The sequence below is a fragment of the Oryzias melastigma genome, linkage group LG16 (genome assembly GCF_002922805.2).
Source record: "Oryzias melastigma strain HK-1 linkage group LG16, ASM292280v2, whole genome shotgun sequence".
In the NCBI taxonomy this organism is placed as follows: Eukaryota; Metazoa; Chordata; class Actinopteri; order Beloniformes; family Adrianichthyidae; genus Oryzias; species Oryzias melastigma.
In genome coordinates, this window is record NC_050527.1 from 1,006,860 (window position 1) to 1,016,403 (window position 9,544).

At 34.5% G+C, this 9,544-nt stretch overlaps 2 protein-coding genes across 3 annotated transcripts in view; both read left to right on the forward strand.

Annotated features, from left to right (window-relative positions):
- Window positions 1-9,544, forward strand: part of si:dkey-24p1.1 (uncharacterized protein LOC556718 homolog) — a 97,908-nt gene that overhangs the window by 13,740 nt on the left and 74,624 nt on the right. The gene's annotated exons all lie outside the window — the stretch shown is intronic.
- Window positions 2,702-6,700, forward strand: LOC118599802 (vascular endothelial growth factor receptor 2-like). The gene is made up of 5 exons (XM_036215839.1): window positions 2,702-4,970; window positions 5,098-5,370; window positions 5,519-5,603; window positions 5,703-5,760; window positions 6,334-6,700. The coding sequence occupies exons 1-5, from the start codon at window positions 4,691-4,693 to the stop codon at window positions 6,412-6,414; spliced, it is 777 nt and encodes a 258-aa protein (XP_036071732.1). The 5' UTR covers window positions 2,702-4,690; the 3' UTR covers window positions 6,415-6,700.

A 9,544-nucleotide genomic window follows, 5' to 3' on the forward strand; every position in this document is an offset into this window, starting at 1 on the left:
TATAAGCAGCTGAAATCCTCCGTAAGGTGGCTGGATGCTTTCTTAGATATAGGGTGAGAAGCTCGGACAGCTGAAGAGAGCTCAGAGTAGAATCGCTGCTCCACCATATTGAGGTTCTGGTCCGGATTTCTCCTGGACGCCTCCCTGGGTAGGTGTTCTCACTGGGCAGAGGATCCGGGGAAGACCTAGGACACCCTGGAGAGACTGTGTCTCTCGGCTGGCCTGGGAACACCTTGGGGTCCAGCCAGTGGAGCTGGAGGAAGTGGCCGGGGAGAGGGAAGTTTGTTTATCTTTGCTTAGATTGCTGCAGAATAAGATTGATGGATGTTATTTCTGTAAATATTTAGCATGTAGTGCTAAACTTTTGCAATATTTGAATTGTATTAAACCCATTCATCAGCAGTTTCACATTGATTTGGTATAACGAAACTGCTCCTTAAAATATACTATGCAATATTTAGTAATCAGTCAGATCTGTAACTTTTTATACTGTAAATAATTGTTTGATTAATTCCATAAGCTGCTGGCTCCATCCTGTAACTGCTGCCATGTTTATTTCTCTCTCATATCATCTATAAAACAGTTAAGATCAACTCGATTGAAACTGGGCAGCTGTTGAAAATGTATTTTACTGCATGGTTTCATATTGTATTCATCTCTGCTGTTTAAACAAATATAAAAAAAATTTTACTATCAAAGTTTTCTTTTTTTTTTTTTACCAAAGAAACATTTTTATTATGTTGATTACTTGTTTTATAGTTACCTTTTTTCTCTATCTTATTTTCAAATATCCTGAGAAAGTTTGTAAAATTTATTGTTTGAATATTATAGGTCTTTTTTTCAATTGCATTTTATTATTGTATTATCAATACATCAGTGTTATTACATGTACATATGCATATATATTATTAATAAATAGTATTATGAGATTTTTTTGTTAAAATGTTAGCAGTACATTTCAGGGCCATAAATTACAAAAATCTAAAACAAATTTGTGGGTCAGATATGATTACATGCCGGGCTGGATGTTGCCCATTGGCCTTGAGTTTGATATATGGGTTAGAGCAGGGGTCTCAAACTCATTACCTGGGGGCCACTGATGACAGAGTCTGGGCCGTATGGGGTCCCATTTATGCCAAAAATATGTTTTTGCGTCCACTGTCTATGTCTTTGGTCCATTGTCTATGTCTACTAAACAAATTTATTAAACATTTGTTCATGTCTATGTACTACTAAGCAATGCATTCTGCGTTTCCTGTGAAACGACAAGCTAACGACATCCAATCATAACGGCTGCTGGTGGAGAAGGGCGGGAGCAAAAGCAAAGCGATCCAATCAGAACACCAAGTCGCTAAATGAGGTGAAAAAATGTCTATTTCGGGTAGAAATAGAAGAGTGGATATATGGACAAATTTTACATTTAACGGGATCCTCAACAAGACATTGTGTGGAGCGACCATCACAGGAAAAACACAACAAACCTGAAGCAACGTTTGCAGACAATCCACCCTGAAATCCACGCAAAGGTAAACATGAACACACTATTATTTTGAGCGTATTGGGCCAAATCCGAATTCTTCTTCTATCCTTCCAACTGTTATGGCATTTTAAAGGGTAAAATTATCTTAAATAGTTTTGTTAAGGGTATACTGGTGTGCCGATGCTGTGCGGCAGAGAAGCGCTTTTCTTCACGTGGATGTGCTCTGAAGCACAGAGGTTTTATGTTTAAATGCAAGTCATGCTTTTTTGTTTTAACATGATGTTTGTAAAGTTATAAACAGATGTTGTTGTGTATTTCCGAGCGCTGGCAGCGTCGCGCTAAGAAGTGAAAGAAGTGAGAAGTGTGGTCTTGTTGTTATGAATGACTGCCCCACATGCTGGTTGAGCACATATAACATGATCACACGACTCCTGGCAGTGAAAGACTTAAGTTCCCAAATAGCAAATGACATGTTGGGACAGCTTACTCCCTGAGGTTTTTTTTTTTCTTCTTCTTCTTCTTTTTTTAATACATATCTTGACTACTTCTTCAATATAAGATTTTTAATGTTCAGACATTTATTATAAACGGAATGGAATTATAATTTATTGTCTTTGAATGTGTTTTTAGTTGCTGAAGCTGAAGTAAAATGTTTTTTCCAAAGAAGTTACATCTCTGTGTGTTATTTCTATGTTCATACTAAAAATGCTTTACCATTATTACATATTTGTGTCGACCAAATATCTACTGTAATTTAGTTGGCTAAAATTTGACTAAAACTAACGACTAAATTGCGACTAAAACTAAACCTTGTTTTAATCAAAAGACTATGACTAAAACTAAATTAAAATTCTCTGTCAAAATTAACACTGGTGTGCATGGATAGATGGGACTGTGACTCTAAAGAATGTTGGTAATAGAGGGTTAGATGAAGCACTCTCTCTCTGAATATATGTGTGAGTTTCCTGTTTACTTGTGGTTTAGCATTTCGTTAAAGACCCACTCCAAAGAAAATCTTGTTTTTGCTGTTTTTAACATCCTCCTGTAGCATTTTTCTCATGCCATTTATGAAGAAAACTAAGATTAACATTCCATTTCTGATTATCTCTGTTCTTTTTTTCAAATAATTTGAATTACATATTTAATTTTAATACTGTAATGATACAAAAAAAATGCCATTGGAGAAAGCCTGTGAAGTGACGTAGATGCCACCGTGGGCGAGCCACAAACTTCATAGTCTGAGCTGGCATCTGACTCAAATCCTTACAGGTGGAAAGCTCCAACATTGCTCGCCATTTTTGTTGTACCACTAATGTCAGGTTGGGGTTGTAAGCAAGCAGGAGAGAGTGTAAACAAAGGGATGATGGGAAACAAGGGCACACTTACTCTGTGCTAATTTCTGATGAACTTCTTGTGTTTTGCAGAAACTATGTCCTAACAAACAAATGTCCTTGAAAATGACGTTTTATTTTCAATTTTAAAAATGGTATAATCATAACCAAAAGAACACTTTTAAAACAGGTCAAAATATGGTTGGATTCAGACATTAATGTTTTAGATACAAACTTTGTGCATGTTTTGAATTGTTTTATCTTTTATGTTTTCATCTCTATATTTCACTGAAGAAGTAGCGGTACAACAAGTTCTGCTTTTTTAAGCTTCTTTGACACTCCTCCAAAAAATGTAGAACTATACAATTTGATTAGCAGAAGTTAAAACTGTTTTCCCACAGAAGAAAAAAGAAGTTACACTTAAACCTTCTAAGATAAAACAGGTCGGTTTGCTCTTGACTGCTTGACTTGGGTTGGGTACAATTTTAAGTAACAAACTAAAGGTAAGAATAAACTTTTTAGTCGGATATGTTTGTTTGACACTTTTGAACTGGAATTTCATTCTGATATATTTTTTTATTATGGAAATTGAAATGTTTTTTTTATTTTTTTTTTACTTTTTTTCAGCTTAATATGCTATATTCCTGTGCATAAACTGAAAAAAATCTTGTTTTGATGAGGCATTTTTATTCTTTACAGATGAAATATTTTAAAAGTGCTCTTTGTTGGAAATAATGAAGTTTATGTTACACCCGAGCACAATCATTGAGAGGCACAACGTTTGCATTTATTTACAGCTGCAACATTTTTGCATTTTTTTTTAATTTACTTATTTATTTAAAGCTCTTTATTAGATATAAAGCTTAATTCACGAAGTGAGATAAAATCAGAAGGGTTAAGAGGAAATTGATAAATTCACACCAACCATATATGGAACTTTAGACATGAGCTGCACCACGAAAATGCATCCTGTGACAGAACACTAAAAACGGTACACTCCACATCGGATAAAAAAAAAAGAAAAGAGAATACTCTTACACTTTACTAGGTTTTTCTTTGGATTTGAGTACTGCCTTTATGCATAGCAACAAAATAGTAAAGCTACTGGTTGAAAATTGATTTTTAGTCAACATCATTTTCTTAAACACATGTCGGTTGTAGCTGATGGACAAACCAACCAAAAGTACGTATTTTATTTTAAATTCAACCATCTAATTAGGGAACAGAGTTAACAATGATCTTGTTGGAAAATACAAAACCTGAAAGATGGTCAAAATACCTTTGTCTTAATTCAGTTAGCACTTTTTTAAACAGAATACTAACATTTTCTGTTATTTATTTATTTGGTTCAACAATGATTATCTCATTGGCTCATATGAAAATGCTTACACCTCTGGAAGTGTGCAGATATTGATAATTTCAACAAAACTAAACGTTTAAGCTGCATTTCTAGTGTTTTGCTGTTGCACACGTGTCAGTTTCAGTTTATTTTCCCAATTTATGCACCCAATCTCCAAGAAAAAGGTGCAGACAGACAGAAACATTTCCTATAAATTTAATTTTAATTTTTTTATTCTTTTTATTTTTTTCAGAGAACAGGCTTCAGTGAAAATGAATGCTCTTATATTTGGGTGGTTAGTATTATTGACTCACACAAACAGTAAGTTCTTTGTTCTATAATAACACATGCTGCCCAACTGAATTCTATTTTATGACCTGAATTGTCTAATTATTTTTTCCCACTCTTACAGAAATTTCTTGTTGGTATTTTCTTCCTGATGTGAGAAATGAGATCACAGCTGAAGAAGGATCCTGTGTTGAAATCAAATGTGAATCCCTAAATTTTACTGTGGATACTGATGGTGCAAACTGGTTTTGGATGAAGGATCCACACTGGACTGACGGAGGCTTAATTGGGACTGCAATTTACAGCACTGATGAGTCATGGTGGTCTGTCAGTCCACTCTTTAAAAACAGAGTGACACATACAGGCTCTACACATGGAACTGGTGGAAGACAAAAAGCTGATCAACTGTTTAAAATTAAAATCTGCAATCTGACTGAGGTTGACAGTGGAGGTTATATCTTAAGATATTATGCAAAATATACAGCACCACAGTACCGGGACCCATTACATCACATTTATCTAACTGTTGGTGGTAAGTACAACAAAAGAAAAACAAATTGTCATGAGAAAGGATCGAAATGGAAACAAACTGATTTTTTTTTTATATTATATGGTGTAAATGGGAATTTGTATCATATTTACGTGTTTTGTCTTTTCAGTCGTTCCTCAAGTTGAGATTCTGATTCAGAATCAGAGTGAAGGAACATTACAAGACATCAAAGAAGGAGACAACATCACTCTTGAGTGTAAACTGATTAAAAGCAACCCAGAACCTGACATCTTTTCCTGGCATAAAGATGGGAAACACCTTAAGAATGGTCAGATTTATGAATTGATCAGGATCAAACCAGAGGACAGAGGCAGATACACATGTGGAGCCAGAAACAAGTTTGGTTGTGGAACGTCAAAGTCCATTTATCTTGAGTTTAAATGTAAGTTCCTCATGAATAAGTGTTTGATTCCATTTTTCAATCTGTCATCATCAGCAGTGCTCTAATGATAGAGAAATGTTTTACACACGTATTTATTACAGATGAAAATTGATCAAAATCATGTATCCTAAATTTCTCTCACCAACAGTCAACATGAGCACGGCAACAATTTTGAGGATTTTGTTTGTTGTCCTGATTTTGATCATCATAGTTGTTGTTTTCTCTCTGTACAGGTAAGAAATTTAGTAGTTTCTTCAACAAACAATTCAAACAACTTTCCCTGTTTAAATTGCTCACATGATCTATGTCTATAAATTATTCTCACCACACAGAAAGAATAAATTACTTCAGCGGGGAACTACGAACAAAGAAGTCTGCAGTGATGTGGTGGTAAGAAAGTCTGCAAGCATTGATTGAAAAAAGATGTTGTCAGTCACAAATTTGGGTGTGAGAGACGGATGTTAAAAAGTATAATCCAGGGAAATACCATGGTTCAATTAAAAAAAAAAGATCTTAATGCAAAAATTAAGTACTTAACATCAACAAACAAGCATGAATTCTATCAGTGACAGACCTGTCACATTTTCTTTAATTCTCAAACTTGCTATATGTTTTAAAATGCACCTATTTGAACTTGTTATCTGTGTAAAAACATCTGTCCACATCTTTAAATTGTAAGATGGAAACTTTTCCACCATGTGTGTAGCTCAGTGATAGCCCCAGAACATTGCAGCTCTTTGCAGGACCGAATTAGCTAAAAGAGTGTATTTAAATCTGGTGAAGATCTGCAGGAAGCGTTTTATCTCTATCATCAAACCAGGGTACATTATTTTTTTGCCTATTATACAAATAAATTCATCAAAATCAGACAATGTGTTTGTTCAGACAATGTGTTTAATTTTCTGTCTCTCAAAGTTGAGGTTTATTACATCCTGAAAATCTAAATTTATTTTCTCTTTGTAGGAACAAGAAGTCCAGATGGATGATGAGGACATCAATGATGAGCATGCAGCGGAACCTCTGGATGCATGTGACTGGGTCTAGGAAATTTAAGACCTCATAATATATTTTTGCAGACAAAGGCAAGATTTTTGTTTACCAGATCTGCTGAAATTAATTGAAATTGTGCATTATTGAGTAAATACGACAGTTAAAATTTCTCCAATGCATTCTGAGAGATTGGAAATAGGAAATTATGATTCTAAATAGGAAAGAAGGCAACAAGGATTAGTTCTAAATTCTATTTATTTTCTTTAAATACAAAAACCTTTATTTTTTTCTGAGATTTAAGAAAGAGATAGGATTGAAGTATTCAGGTGTTGAGTTCTAGTTTTAGGAGCGTAAGAATACTTTCACAGGCGAGCAGGAGACGCCATAGGAGCGTAAGAATACTCCCACGAGCAGGGGCGCCGCTAGGGATTTTGGGCCCCATTAAAATAATTTTTATAGCACCCCCCAGTCTGGGACCCTAGAATCAGCCACCTATACCCTCCCTCCCCTTTTGGTTCTCGAGCCACAAGCGGAGATGAGGTTTGATCACACAGCGTGCAGGAGACTGTCCTGCACACGTGGAACGCTCCTTACTATTATTGTCTCAAAGACACCATGTTGTTTTCTGTATATATTTATAAATATTTTTCTTCTGTTCATTTTGCAAGAAATTATTGTATCAGAGCCTTCTTAAATATACTTCTTAAATATATACTTTGCAAGATTTAGTTGTGATTTAAATCTGTAAGTTTTAATGCTGAAAAAATTGTTTACATATGCAGCTGGCTTCATTCTGTAACTGCTGTTGTTTTATTTGTCTCTCACAGCATCTATAATACAGTTAAGATCAACTCAGTTTTGAACTGAGAAGCTGTTGGAATTGTTTTACTGCATATTATCATTGGAACAATTTGTGATTGTAAGTTGAACTGCTGTTTAAACAAATGAGAGAAATAATTACCAAAGTGTTTTTTGTATTTAACTAAAGCAATATTTTTTAATCTGTTTATATTTTGCTTTATATTTGTTAATGTTTTTTTTTCTTGGTAACTATACATTTCTAATTACCTTAAATATAATTGTAAAATGTATTGTTTGAATGTTTTAATTTTGTTCCAATAGCTTTTTATTAACATATCATCAATCAATAATTTTTATCATATATGTTTTATTACTGTAGAAATAAAACAATTCTTTCCTCTTCTGGCCAGAGGTGTCAAACTCAATCGCACAGGGGGCCAAAATCCAAAACAAACGTTAGGTTGCAGGCCGACAGGATAAACATTTATTGAACACACTGAAACTACATTTTAAAACTTTAAAAACGTAACTTTTTAACATTGACCGAAGTTCAGTTATAATTAGTTGACAGTTCTTCCTCTAAAAACAGGACTCAGACTGACTTGGACTAATCGCTGTCAATAGGTTATAAGCCCTAAAGATGTGCTCCAAAAAATCTCTTTAGGAGCAGCAATGTAACAGTTGTAGTCATCCACATAGAAACAAACTCTTCTGTAACCTCAAACACCAAACAACTCCATTGGTTAGTTGAAAGGAAGTGAAGGCGGGATTTAGCAAATGGAGGGAGGTTGAAGGCCCCGCCCTCATGAGTGTCTGACCTTGCAAATCAATTTGAATTTTGGCCTACTTAAAGTGCCACAATAAAAATGAGAATGCAGTACACAGGGGGGGCACTGTTGTGCAAGCTGATTTGAGTTTTGACACAAAATGTAAATGGGATTTTACAATGCAATAGATTTTAAGATACTTTAAAATGAATTTGAAGCAAACCATTTATTGAAATATCATTTTTAAATATTGAATTGGAAATTGCAAAATGTATTGTCATTTGAATTGTCTTCTAAGACCCATGAGAAGTTACAATACGATTGATTTTGTTTTTATTCAATATTTAATTTTTCGAATTGTGATATTGAATTGTACATTTTCATATTTAATTATTAATTGCACAATGAATTATCCCTTTGAAAGCTTGAATTGAATATTGAATTGCAATCAAATTGTGTGATGAATTTGCAAATTCAATTTTCAGTTAAATAATGCATAATACTTTGAATTATGGCTTAAAAAAACTTCCATAATGTTCAGAATTCTCACTCATGTGTCACCTCGCTCACCTCGAGCAAGAAGACCAATGACAGCAAGAAAACAACTGAATTCTCAAACTGTACGTCCTGAAATCACACGGTGTGAAAACTCCTAAACTCCTAAAGTGGTCAGACACTCCACTCTGTAAAAGCTCGACTTTCCTTACATCTTGGGGGACATCAGTGAAGATCTTCCGGAGATCTGATTCTACACTCTTCTCCTGGTTCTGCCAACTCTTACTGCTACCTAAGGCATCGAACACTCAGAATTTATGGAACTGTGGACCTGTGTGATCTCTGTGGTAATTATCAAAAGGGAAGTAAAAAGTGCCCAACAGCAGCAGAGAAAAATTTGGCCACAGTTTCATCAAAAATGGCGTTGCCTCAGCACGCTCGCTCCGCCAGCCGCTCCTTTGCTGCCATACTGCAAGCGTTAAACACCGCCGTGGATGAAATGACAGCTGATGCTGAGAGAATAGTGGTGACCGCTTTAGAAGAGGAAATTAAGTCTCACATCAAATTTTAAAATTTGGTACACACTTTGTGCCTGTTTTAATTTTATTTCTATATTTTAAGTTTTCAGTTGTATATAGTAATGTATAGGCATCATAATTTATGTTTGTAAGTTTCTTTAACACTCTCCACCCCCAACTTCAGCTGTTTTGCTGATATATTTGAATCACGGAAGTTCAAACTCCTGCAGAGCAAAAAAAAAGAAAAAACTGCACTAAAGCACTAAAACCTGCACAGATGAAACAGCCTGGTTTGCTTTTGCCTGCTTGACTTGACTTAGATATCATTTTAAACAACTCATTCTACAGGTAAGAATGAACTTGTACTTTGTCAGATTTGTTTTTTCTTTATATCAGTTTATTTTTAGTATTTTTGTACCAAAATGTCCTTGTGAGCGAATGTTAATATGAAAAACTAAATTAAATTATTAGACTTAATCTGATACATTTCTGTGAGCAAACCTGACAAAATACTGTTTTTAATTGTTTGTCTTCTCTTTTGCAGACACAAAGTTTAATTTTAAAACTCTTTTATTAAAAAGATGTTAATTACAAATAAAAGTT

What these genes read in the sequence shown, in the direction of transcription:
- LOC118599802 (XM_036215839.1), top strand. Translation starts at nt 4,691, where the DNA reads ATGAAGGATCCACACTGGACTGACGGAGGCTTAATTGGGACTGCAATT. An exon ending in CATTTATCTAACTGTTGGTG is followed by an intron (nt 4,971 to 5,097) that starts GTAAGTACAACA and finishes TTGTCTTTTCAG; the next exon opens with TCGTTCCTCAAGTTGAGATT. An exon ending in CATTTATCTTGAGTTTAAAT is followed by an intron (nt 5,371 to 5,518) that starts GTAAGTTCCTCA and finishes TCTCACCAACAG; the next exon opens with TCAACATGAGCACGGCAACA.